The sequence below is a fragment of the Gekko japonicus genome, unplaced genomic scaffold, assembly GCF_001447785.1.
Source record: "Gekko japonicus isolate JY-2015 unplaced genomic scaffold, Gekko_japonicus_V1.1 scaffold512, whole genome shotgun sequence".
NCBI lineage: Eukaryota > Metazoa > Chordata > Lepidosauria > Squamata > Gekkonidae > Gekko > Gekko japonicus.
Genome location: NW_015170289.1, coordinates 843,933 through 857,187, shown reverse-complemented (window position 1 = coordinate 857,187; position 13,255 = coordinate 843,933). Strand labels below are relative to the sequence as shown.

Here is a 13,255-nt window from a genome sequence, read left to right as displayed (position 1 = left end):
GGCCAAGTCACTAGCCAAGCTTTTCATTCACCACATTGTGAGGCTGCATTCTGTTTGCTGAAAGATCATTTTGGACCGGGGGTCACGGTTCCTCACTAAATTCTGGAAGGAGCTGCTGCAGGTGTTGGGGGTGGAACAAGGTCTCAGCAGCTCCCAGCACCCAGAAAGGGATGGGCAAACAGAGAGGGTGAATCAAGTGGTAGAACAGTTCCTCCGGTGCTTCACCAATTACCAACAGGACAACTGGGCCGACCTCCTCACGCGGAATACAGTTACAATAACTCGGTGCGCAGTGCCACTGGACTCTTCCCCTTTAAAGCTGTGCATTACGAAGGGGCCCCCCTCCCCACGGTGACTACCCAGGAGCCCAAACCAGGAAATTTGCAGTCATGGTGGGGGGACCTAAAGGATCTATCATTCACAATTCAAGAGACTCTGAGAAAGGCGAAAGAGGACTACAAAAAGCAAGCTGGTAAAGGGAGAGCTCCTGAAGGGGAGTTGCAGCCTGGCGACGGTGTACCTCTCTACAAAAAATCTGAAGGGGCTCCATCCGGGGAGGAAATTGTGGTGGAAGTATATTGGCCCATTCAAGTTGTTGAAAGTCTTGAACAAAGTGGCTGTGGAACTTGAGTTACCCACAACTCTGAAGCATGTTCACCCTGTATTTCATTTCATTTACTAAAAAGGGATCTGAGCCCAAACAAGTGGAGACCTCGTCCAGCTGCCCCACCACCTCTGATGATAGATGGTGAACCCCACCAAGAAGTGGAAGAGATCCTTGATTCTAAATTGAGACAGAACCAACTGTACTATTTAATTAAATAAAGGACTTTCATGAATCACATAATGAGTGGGTGAAATGTAAACATGCTAGAGCCCTCTCTCTAACCCGAGGATTTCATAACAAATACAAACCAAAGGGGGGGAGCAGAATGTCAGGCTCCCTATGCATTTTACAGCTTGCCTTCCATTGAAAGAGGAGGTTCCTCTCTCTTTGAGGTTCCTCTCTCTTTGATGTGCCAGAGGCTTGTCACCTTAGTGGGGCCAAATGGCCTGGCTTCTCAAATGTCTGTTATTCTGTTTTTCTTGCTATGTAGAGGCTACGTGTCTGAGGGGGAGCAACAGTTTTGGCGGGAGGGATGCTCTGGGAGAGGTACATGCTTAGTGTGTGTGTGTGGGGTAGTTGACTGTTAATTCTGGCAGGCAAATACCATGTGTTGATTGTGTCCAGAACTTTAGTTCCTTTGCTTGAACACACTATATCTGCAACCTTCGCGCATTCAACTTCAGTCCTAACAATACCTCGTGTCTAGTATGGTATCTGTCAATCTCTATATTATAAAGCTAATTTGGGGTGACCATGCTCGATGCACTCCCTCAGCCATAGGCTGAGACGGCTGCCATTCACGCTGGGGCTGCTGGCCACTGGCCGTGGTCTCTGCCCCCGCCCACAGAGGTGGCGCCGGAGTAAACATGCCATGCGATTCGAAGAGAGAGCTGCTTTGGCGTGGCCATGCTTGATGCACTCCCTCAGCCATAGCCTGAGCCAGCTGCCACTCACGTTGGGGACGCTGGCCACTGGCCGTGGTCTCTGAAGCCCACCCACAGATGCGGCACCGGGGCAAACGTGCCCCACAATTCAAAGACACTGTGGCAGAGTCTCGCCCCACCACCCAAACAGCCACCGTGTCCGTCCTCTCCCGAGCACCCGTAGCCAGCCAGGCTGTGTGTGGCCCAACGACGAATGGGCCGTGCGTCACCGACCAGCCTCCATGCAATCTGATGATGGGTGGCCCAGCTCCTCCAGTGGGAGGGGCGGGGGCTTGCCCTGATCCTGCCACTGCCCTCACCGAAGCCCAGCTACTGGCTGCCCTGTGCCCAGACGATGGCCGCGCCACCCACTCCAGTGCGTGGGGGCTGCCTCCAGCCGCGCCCGATCCTGCTGCCTCCAACGACTACATGCAGCTGGCTGGCCTCTCACTGGGCAGTGGCTGGCCCCGAGACTGCTGGAGGTCACCCAGCCACTCCCTCGTCCCCAGACTACGGGGGGTTGCGTGGGGGAAGAGATCGGGAGACTGGGGGGCGTCTCCGTCGTGCCGTGCTAGGGCTCGTTGCCTTCCTCTACAACGGGCTTTGCTCCTAGTGTCTCAATAAAGTTAACTTTCTGTGAAGTGACTGGTGTTGAGAACTGATTTAAACCAGGATTCTGACACAGCGTCATCAAATCCACGTCCTTATTTCTTCCTTTTCAACTTAAACCACAGAAAATAATATAAAGCATTTATGGTCTTCAATTGATAGTAGGTAGCGAAAGGCAAATATTATTTCAGTTCCAATATGCACATAATTTATGGGTAGGCTAATAGGTTGTGAAGATCCATGGCAGGAACGGGTGCCATAGATATGCATGCTTTGTACAGTGAGTGCAAGCCACTTCACTTCGGGATCTAGAAGAGTGAAGGTCAGATTAACCTGTCTCAGATTCTAAAGGCTGATTTCTCCCTCTGCCGAATGTGTATGGATGACTTGCCTGTACTGGAACAATAAACTAAAACTTCATTGTCAGCCTGATGTTGATTCCTGATTGCTGCAAGACTCTGACAGTGTCAGAACTCCTCATAGTCCTTGACCCTCGTACCTCACCATGAGTGCCAAGGATCGCAGGGGCATCCTGACTACTACAGCCAAGGAGATCCTGGCTACAATGGAGACCCCAGCCACTACCTGGGCTTGGGTAGGGGAGAAGCCACGGTGGGACATGTACTCACAGGCTAACTTTTCATCCAAGACCCAAGAGACGTGGGCGACTACCCCCCAATTTTGCAGCACCAGCCAGTATGACTATCCACATCCCAGAGGGAGACTCCGAGATCAGGAACGGCTGGCGGAGAGGGCAAAGGATCCACTGGACAGCGGGAGCCTCCAGTTGCAAGTCCAATTTGAAGAGCTCCAACAAGAGATGCAGGAGATGGTGTTAGATTTGCCGTGTCAGATTGCAACGACAGTGCAGCAAGAGTTACAACTACAACAGCTGCCTGCGCCCGCAGGATCCCAGTTCAACAGCAGCAGCAAGTACCCGTCCAGCCCTGAGGCCCTGGGGTACCGGAGCAGCCACCTGTGGTCCCAGTGTTGGAGTGACCCAAGGAGCTCCTGGAAACCTCATTTGATGGGAGCCCTGAGAAACTCACCTTCTTCATGCTACAAGTGAGTAAGTTTCTACAGGATTGGGGCCATCTGTAATCATCGGACGAGGACCGGGTGGACTATATAGGCTCCTGGTTACAAGAGTGAGTGGCCGACTGGTATGTCGCGCTGCACAACCTCCAGGGCCCCAAACTCCGTGATGTGCAAGCCTTCATGTGGGCTCTGCAGCAATACAAGGACCCGATGGAGGTGGGAAAGGCCCGCACAATATTATGGGCTCTGAAGCAGGGCAATCAGTCGGTGCGAGATTACTCGGATGAGTTCAAGATGTACACTGCTAAGGTCCAGGGTTGGCCGAGGCTGTGCTACTGGAGCAGTATCAACTGGGGCTGGATCCATCAATCCTGGAGAACGTGCTCCAGAGTGTGAATCCCCTAACCTTGGTGGGGTGGGTGCGTGAGGCAGGGGAAGTGGAAAACCGCCTGCTGATGATCAAACCCCTGACCCCAAAAGCCTACCCAAAAACGTCGGGGGCTCCAACGAAGGGCCCCAAGTGCAGGGCAAAGGCGCCTGTGCATGATCAATGGATGAAGCTGGGTCTCTGCCTGCGATGTGGGGCGCCGGGGCACTACTGCACCTTCTGCCCTAAGGTCCCAATGCCCCCATCATCCAAGCTGCCTGAGAGGGCAGCGGCTGCAACCCCTGCAAGAGGAGGGGGAGCACGGTCCAAGCAAACACGAGTCCTCCAACTGGGAGCATCGCCAGAAGGAGCCTCGTCCAGCGGAGACGAAAACCCCAGCCGGCGGGACCTGCTGTAAAACGCACATAACAGCAGGTCTTAGAGCACCCCGTGCCTCAACCGGTGAGCAATAACGCCCCTTTATTTTTCGTGACTGTGTCTGTAATCAACCCTACGATGGGGACCCTCATAGACTCAGGGTGTGCTAGAGATTTAATAAGCCCAGCCATTGTCACAGGGCTTGGGGTCCCCGTGCAGAGACTGCCTGAGCCTTTGGTTTTCACTCAAATGGACAGCTCTATGATGAAGGAACCCTGTAATTACCAGACGATTCCCACCATTATGGGAACCAAGGAGCACTGGGAACTAAGGGCTGTCATCATCAACCCCATGGCTCAGTTTTCAATGGTGCTGGGAAGTCCCTGGCTCCGAGATCATGAACCTTACATCAAATGGGGGGGGGGGTCTTGTGCACTTTGTAAACCCCCCCAATGCTAACCCCACATTTGAAACCCTGAGTGGGGGGGAGGTACCACAGACACGGCCCGCCCAAGCTTTTCTGGCCAGCAAGGAACTGGCAGCTATTCCATTGGAGTACAGAGACTTGGCTAAGGTGTTCGAGGAGGAGGAAGCAGATGAACTATCCCCCCCCCCCACAGGAACACTGACTGTGCTATTGAGATTCTGCCAGGCCACAAATTACCTAAGGGCAGATTATACTCTATGAGCCCTGTTGAAAAATTGGAGCTGAAGAGGTTCATTGATAAAAACCTAGCCTGAGGTTTCATTCGCCCCACCTCCTCCCCGTTTGCTGCCCCGGTCCTCTTCTGGAAGAAGAAGGACGGGGGTCTGAGGCTGTGTATGGATTACCGGGGCTTGAATGCTGCATCTGCTACGAATACATACCCTCTCCCCTTTATTAATGATCTCTTGAGGGAGGCGGTGAAAGGGAAAATATTTACTAAGCTGGATCTTCAAGATGCATATTTCCGAGTGTGCATTCGGGAGGGGGATGAGCCTAAGACTGTGTTCAATACTCCTTTGGGACAATTCGAGTACCTGGTGATGCTGTTTGGGCTCTGGGGGGCACCGGGGGTGTTCATTAATGTGATTAATGAAGTGTTGCACAAGCACCTTTTTAAAGGGGCCCTCATTTATCTTGATAACATTCTTTTATACTCCCAAGATAAGGAGTCACATCTGCAATTAGTGAGGCAAGTGCTAAAAACTTTATATGACCATAAACTGTTTGCTAAACTGTCAAAGTGTGAGTTCCTCAAGATGGAGGTGGAGTTCCTGGGTTACCACATCTCACCCCGGGGGTTGGAGATGGACCCGTGTAAGGTGGCCGATGTCTTGGGGTGGGAGGCCCCTAGAACCAGACGCCAACTCCAGGCATTCTTAGGATTTGCTAATTTCTACAGAGCAGTCATCTCAAACTTTGCACAAGTAAGCCTACCCCTTACTGACTGGTTGAAAACCAAAGGGAAGGGGCCCAACCAAGCCAAACCCGGGGCCCACCTCCAATTGACACCTGAATGCCAGGAGGCATTCAACAAACTTAAAGCGCTATTTACGTCTGAACCCATTTTGGCCCATCCAGCCAAGAACAAAAAAAATATTGTGCATGTAGATGCTTCTGATGTGGCGATGTGGGGGCATATTGGAGGAGGGGGGTGATGGGAAACTCCACCCCTTGGCCTACGTCTCTAAAAAAATTCAGTGCCACAGAGCAGAACTGGGTGGTCTGGGACAAGGAGGCGGCGGCAATTCAGCTGGCGCTCACAATGTGGCATCACTGGTTGGAGGGGGCACAGATTTCATTTGAGGTGTGGACTGATCATAAGAACCTCAAAGCTCTGCGCGCCCCTCAGAGCCTCAATGCTAAACAGCTACGGTGGGCGGACTTTTTCTTCAGGTTCCAGTTCACTCTCCCCCTCTTCCCTTGGAAAGCCAACTCGCTTTCTGATGCTTTGTCCCGCCTTCTGCAACACGCAAGCCAAAGGGAGGAGACTATAGACTCTATGTTTACCCCTTCCCAGCTGGGAGGGGCGGTGCTCCTGTGGCGCCAAGCGAGGGAACAGGCAGAGGGGAATGATGAACCTTGGATTGCTAAATTCACAGCGGCATTTTCTTTAGAAGAGGCTGTAGAGCTCAACACGGAAGTCGCCGTTCAGCAGGGTCCCAATAATTGTTGGTACAAGGGGACCCCGCTTGTATGTGCCCAAGGCCCTGAGGGTTGGAAATCTTACACTACGTGCACAAGTCGAAACTTCGGGTACCTAAAAACCTTACACTTACTGCATCACCAGTTCTGGTGGGCCCATATGTGGGGCGGGACGTCTTGCAGTATGTGGTCTCATGCCAGACTTGCCTCATGACTAATTGAAGGCCAGGGAAGCCCCCTGGGAAGCTGCAGCTCTTGGAAACCCCCACATGACCCTGGGAGGTGATATCGATGGACTCTCACAGACCTACTCCCCTCTAAAGGAAAGACTGTGATTTGGGTGGTCATAGACCTGTTCTCAAAACAGGCCCACTTCATCCCGTTCTGCCAGGTGTCAACATCCAAAGCGTTAGCTAAGATGTTCATGGCAAACATTGTGAAATTGCATTCAATCCCATCCAAGATAATTTTCGACAGGCACTCAGTTTGTTGCCACCTTCTGGCAGGAGCCCATGAGAGTGTTGGGCATTGAGTAGGGACTCAGCAGTGCATACCACCCTGAAATGGATGGCCAAACGGAACGGGTCAATCAAGTAGTGGAACAGTTTTTACGGTGCTTCACTAATTACCAACAGGACGATTGGGTGGACTTGTTGCCTTATGCGAAGTACAGTTACAACAACTCTACCCATGGCTCCACCAGCTAATCTCCTTTTAAAGGCTTATATGGATACGAAGGCACACCCCTCCCCTTGGTGGGTCCTCCCGACCTCCCTCCAGGAGACCGGCATACTTGGTGGCAGGCCCTCCAGGACAACTGGCCCCTCATTCAAAAGACGTTGGACAAGGCAAAGGCAGATTACAAAACACAGGCTGACAAGGGTAGAGCCTCTGAATGGGACCTACAGCCTGGGGATTCTGTTTATCTGTCCACTAAGAACTTGCGAGGCTTATAGGGGTCCTTTCAAAGTACTGCACAAGATCAATGAGGTGACTGTTGAACTTGATTTACCTAAATCACTAAAAGGTGTGCATCCTATCTTTCATTTCAGTCTTCTTAAGAAGGACCCGGGCCCGAATGCCTGGAGACCCCATCCTCCTGCCCCGCCTCCACTGATGGTTGAATAGTTAATCCCATCAAGAGGTTGTTCACATTTTGGACTCTAAAACCAAGCGCAGCCGCTTGTTTTACTTAATTCGCTGGAAGGATTTTGATCCTTCATGTGATGAGTGGGTGGAGGAATGTCATGTTAATGCTCCTAAACTGTTAACGTACTTTCCATAGAATGTACCCTGATAAACCTGGGGGGGGGTCCTTTGGGCGGGCAGAATGTCAGTTATGCTGCCATGGTGGCTGGTGGAGGTGGTTGATTTGTGTCTTCTTTCAGGTCTGGTATGTGTGATTCCGATTCTCAGTAATCCTTTTATCACTGTTTGACCTTGGTGTCTGCTGCACTGCTTTCCCTTGGAAGGTGAACCCATTAATTTTAGGTGTGCAAAGGCTTCTTCCCTGATTGGCTTTGAGCTATCAGGAGACCCCACTTTGAACCAGGTATAATTGACCCTTTCCCACTTTTTGACTTAGTTCTGACACTGAATGTGTATGGATGACTTGCCTATACTGGAACAATAAACTGAAACTTCATTGTAAGCCTGTTGTTGATGCCTGATTGCTGCAAGACTCTGACAGGGTGAGGGATACATTTGGTGAGATTGTGAGATGAATGCATACACGTGCAGAACGTGCAGAGTTTGGTCACTAGAATTTGTGGTGATTAGCTTGTTGCTAATTTAGCCTTTGCCCCAAAGGAATAAATGCTTACATGCCTTCAGTCCAGTGCGGGTGGGTGTTTGGGTGCAGAATTCTCTGGTGTGAACCATATTTGCCCCAGGTTAAATATATCTCCTAGCTTAGTACCAAAGCCTAAGTCCAAAAGCTCATATCTGTAGAACCACACATATCAACAGACAATACAGAACAGTGGGTTGTAATCCTTCCTGTTTATCTGTCCACTAAACCTTTCCCCCAGCATCCCCTTCTGACTACACTCCCAGAACTGACATTAGCAGTCTTGATGGCACTTGCATGGGCAAAAAGCCACATGGGTCAGGGGATGTAGTGAGGAGGGGGAATTGGGAGAAGTCACCTCATTATTATTCTGGAACTTTTGAGATTTCACCCGATTCCCTTTCCTCACTGCAGTTCCTCTAGTCCTCATGGCTTTTTATCCATACAGGTTCCATATCTTAGTAGGGTATAACCTAATGTATCCCTGATGCTTAAGAGAGCTAGAGATGGTGCCTCTTTTGTTGTGAAACACACACAGAGTCATTGTCTTTGCTGCCTGTTGGTCTTGCTTGCCCTTCTGCATTAGACTTTTTGGGTGATTGGTGATTCAGTTTCCATCTCTTTCAAGTGCATTTAATTGTCTTCTGGTGTCATTGTAATAAATGTTCATACTATATAACTAATGCATTCTTTGATATTTTATAGACAATTGAAATGATTGAAAAAGAGCAGAGGGAAGTTGAAAGGCGACCAATAACAAAAATTACTCATAAAGGTGAAATAGAGATTGAGAGTGAAACTCCAGTAAAAGAGCGAGAAGCAGTCATGGAACTTCAGGTAAAATGACAAAGTACTGTGTGTTCGTACAGTGCAGCATTGTTTTTAATTGTGTAGTCTGCCTTGAGTCTCAGTGGGTAAGGTGGACTGTAAATGAAGTAATTAAAATAAATAATGATTGCCTTGATTTTGGTTAATTTTCAGAGGCCTGGGAATAGATCTAGACAGACACATTTTCCATGCAGACGACAGATCTTCGTTGGGAGCCCATTCTCATGTGCAAAAGAATGTGTGCATGGATTGCAGCAAAACACAGTTTTTCTTATCCCTCCTCCCATTTAGTTTTTGAAATATTTCTAATATGGAGTGTCTTTTAAATTAAATTATGGGTTATTTGGCATAGTATTAAGCAGTGTTTCTGTTAGATGCCTGTGAAGTACAGGGAAGTGTGTATAAACTCAAATATATATATGTATGTATGTATGTATATGTATATATATGTATATGTTTCTAATATTTCTAATTATGGAGTCTCTTTTAAATTAAATTATGGGTTATTTGGCATAGTATTAAGCAGTGTTTCTGTTAGATGCAAGTACAGGGAAGTGTGTATAAACACAAATACATATATGTATGTATGTGTGTATATGTATATGTATATATGTATGTGTATGTATATATATTTGAATTAATAAACATTTGTCTTGCTGTGTGTAGGAATCTGTTTCAGTTAAGGTTATGGAAAAGATGGAGGAAACAGAAAAAGATAAAGAAGTTGATGAATCTGCCACTCCTGATACAACAAGTCAGCACAAACATCATCTCTTTGATCTCAACTGTAAAATTTGCACAGGTAATATTGAGTAGCATGCTAAATGTCAGGGCATATTACTTCACTTGTCTTGCCCTTTGGAACTTATGTGACATAGAACTGCTGATAAAAATCACCTTGATCTTAATTTTAGAAAGAGGAAAGAATGGGAACTGCTCTGTGGGATCAGAGTGGCTTCATGTTGCACTTCAGAGAGGAGGGCCTGCTTTCTCTCACCAGTTACATGTTTAGTATGGTGGTGGGAGTAGAGAGGAAGGTTGGTCACAGATTTTATGTTGTACTTCACGGGCATTGAGTACAACACGAGGTCAAACAAGACTCTGCTCCTTCCTCCTTCCTCTTTGCGTGTCACGGGATAAGGGGGTGGGCAGTTGTGACCATAAATCGTCTGTGTTTGTGATGTGTCTTCAAGTTACAGCCAATTTATGGCAACCCCATAGGGTTTTCAAGACACGTGATTAAGCAGAGGTGGTTTGCCATTGCCTTCCTCTGCAAAGTCTTTCTTGGTGGTCTCCCATCCAAGTACCGACCCTGCTTAGCTTCTGAGATCTGACATCCTCTTAATAAATCATAAAGGTAAAGGTTTCCCTTGCTTGAAAGCCAGTCGAATCCGACTCCGTTTCCAAGCCGAATCATCTCCGTTTTCAAGTCGAAGAGCCAGCACTGTCCAAAGACATTTCCGTGGTCATGTGGCCGGCTTGACTAGACGCCGAGGCGCACAGAACACTGTTACCTTCCCACTGAAGTGGTACCTATTTATCTACTTATAATTTCTTGCTTTCGAACTGTTAGGTTGGCAGGAGCTGGATCTTAGCCAGCTATTAAAACCAGCCAGTATCCTTGACTGGACTCTTAAATGGGACTTGTGCCTGAAGCACACTTGTTCTTATTGGGAATCCTTCTGTATTCTTGGAAATGGTTGCAATGTTTCACTGAGACTTACAAAAACATAAAAGGCCTTGGTGTTTAATTTCAGGCAATAGGACCTTTAAGCATTTTAGTGAGAACTGTTAGTAAGTTTTAAGATGATATTTTTACAATCCTTGTAAGATGTGAATTGTAACAGTGAAGCTTTCTAACTTCCCTTTTCAAGGTCGAATGGCGCCACCTAATGATGATCTTTCTGGGAAAAACGTTAAAGTGTCAGTTGGAGTTGCCCGTAAACCCTCGGACAATGAGGCAGAAAGTCTTGCAGATGCCCTTTCCTCAACAACAAACATTTTAGCTTCGGAATTATTAGAGGAAGATATAGAATTACCAGATCTGACACATGCCTCTGCTACAACCCCTAGGTAATTTCCCCCCCTGATTACTACTATTAAAAACAATTGTGACTCCTATGCATATGATCTTATGAGTGTTAGGTGCAAACATTATTTATTATGCAGCTACATTGTTTGAAAGAAAATCTGTTTGTCATTCCACAAGGCCATGTTCCACAGACAAGAACAAATAGAATGTGACATTTTAAAGGGGTTCTTGCATTTTTGTTTATTGATTGAGGCTTGACAATATGGCTGCAATGAATGCCTGAACTTAAAATGAAGTTCACTTCTTAGTGCAGCAGACATGCACTTACCCCAATGGAATCTGCATTTTTTTCCATGTCTGGTGCTTCTTATTTTGCATGCAAGCAAATAAGTGCTGACTGTGTAAAGATATGGTTAAGGCTGTAGAAATATTATCATGTAAACACACTTGCGAATTTACAGAAAGCACCCTGTAACTAGCTCTTCAGTTCCAAAGAATTAAAGGCACTTAAGAGGAGGTGCTGATTTCTGCTGGACCCCCCCCCCCTTCTTGCAGCTCTCTGAGCCTACCCTCAAATTCCATTCTGGTGGTGGTGGTGGGGAATCAGTGGACCCTCAGTCAGCATAAATGGTGATGGGGGTGGATCTGCAGAATGTGTGTGAGGAATCCTCAGAAATAATCTTAACAAAACAATTTTCAGAATCTGTGATTGGATAGAGGACAGTGTTCAGGATTGAAAGAGCAGTGTACCCCGTTTTGCCAGCACATGAAGGGGGATGAATTGTAGAGCAGCACACCATGCTGCATGAGAAAGTCACTTTTGAAAAGAGGTTTTCATGGGAGATCTGCTGTCTAAGAAAATAATAAGTCCTACTATGCATGACTTTGTGCTTGGGTCTGCCCAGGGGCGTAGACTTTCCAAATTCCCGGGGGGGGCTGGGGCTGGGCCAGAGGCATTGATGTGCCAGGTCCTTAAAAGAACCGAGGCCCAGTGACATCATAGGGAGGGGCCAGTGACATCACAGGCCATTGTCACTATCTATGGAAGTGGAACCATGTGGGATTTAGGAAAGGACTCCCCAGAAATGTAGGGGAGGCTGGGAACCCTTGGGAACCCCCCTAGCCATGCCCCTGGGCTGGGCTAAACTCAGAAAAAGGTGGGAGTTGGCCAGTGGCTATAGCGGTATCTCAATGGTCTCCTGCTGTGTCCTTTATTTAAATTCATTTTTAGAATAGTCACTTTAATATCTGCAGATATACATACCATGTGCATAAGACAAACAAATGGTCACAAATTTGAAAGTAAGGAGGGCAACACAGAAAAGTCTGTAGGGGTAGTTAGCTGTTGTAGATTTTCCAGGCTGTATGGCCGTGGTCTTGGCACTGTAGGACCTGATGTTTCGCCAGCAGCTGTGACTGGCATCCTCAGAGGTATAACACAGAAAGATGGAGCACTCTTTGTGTCAAGGTGAGAAGGTGTGTAAAGGCCTTCTTTTCTTCTCACCTTGACACAGAGAGTACTCCATCTTTCTGTGTTATACCTCTGAGGATGCCAGTCACAGCTGCTGGCGAAACATCAGGTCCTACAGTGCCAAGACCACGGCCATACAGCCTGGAAAATCTACAACAGCTAACTACCCCTACAGACTTTTCTGTGTTGCCCTCCTTACTTTCAAATTTGTGACCATTTGTTTGTCTTATGCACATGGTATGTATATCTGCAGATATTAAAGTGACTATTCTAAAAATGAATTTAAATAAAGGACACAGCAGGAGACCACTGAGATACCGCTATAGCCACTGGCCAACTCCCACCTTTTTCTGAGTTTAGCCCAGCCCAGGGGCATGGCTAGGGGGGTTTCCCAAGGGTTCCCAGCCTCCCCTACATTTCTGGGGAGTCCTTTCCTAAATCCCACATGGTTCCACTTCCATAGATAGTGACAATGGCCTGTGATGTCACTGGCCCCTCCCTATGATGTCACTGGGCCTCGGTTCTTTTAAGGACCTGGCACATCAATGCCTCTGGCCCAGCCCCAGCCCCCCCCGGGAATTTGGAAAGTCTACGCCCCTGACATTGGGTCCAGAGGCGCAGAACATCTGAACACCCTTTAGTCATTATTAATTCTGGTTTTCATATAACTATGCATGTATTGTTCTTTTGAGCTAAAGCAAGCTATTGACAACTTATCTGCTGAAATTGAACAGTCCTTTAAACTCCTCTCAGTCTACTCCTTACAGCATTCAACCAATGGCCTTTTTCTATGGCACAGGTTGTGCTTCATAACTACTAACTTTGGATCTCCTGACTGTGCAGTGAGGAGGTACTTGTACATTAATTCAAGAATATTGTTGTTATTATGTATGCATATATAACCACCAACATGATTATTAGATTGCTTAGCTATGCCAGCATTTAATGATATTTACAGCTATTGCTGATGTTACCCCTTCCTCTTGATTATTAGATTGGTTGTTTTAATAGATTCCATGACAATGGCTGAGACCATTCATTGCGCTTATTTTTATACTCCTCATTGGAGCCATTTTGCTTTATGT

At 47.5% G+C, this 13,255-nt stretch overlaps 1 protein-coding gene across 1 annotated transcript in view; it reads left to right on the top strand.

The window, feature by feature from the left end:
- Positions 1-13,255, top strand: part of PHF3 (PHD finger protein 3) — a 93,141-nt gene that overhangs the window by 51,191 nt on the left and 28,695 nt on the right. Inside the window, exons 9-11 of the mRNA XM_015417876.1 lie at positions 8,545-8,676; positions 9,334-9,469; positions 10,542-10,740. Coding sequence (XP_015273362.1) covers positions 8,545-8,676; positions 9,334-9,469; positions 10,542-10,740 — 467 coding nt within the window. The remainder of the gene's footprint in view (positions 1-8,544; positions 8,677-9,333; positions 9,470-10,541; positions 10,741-13,255) is intronic.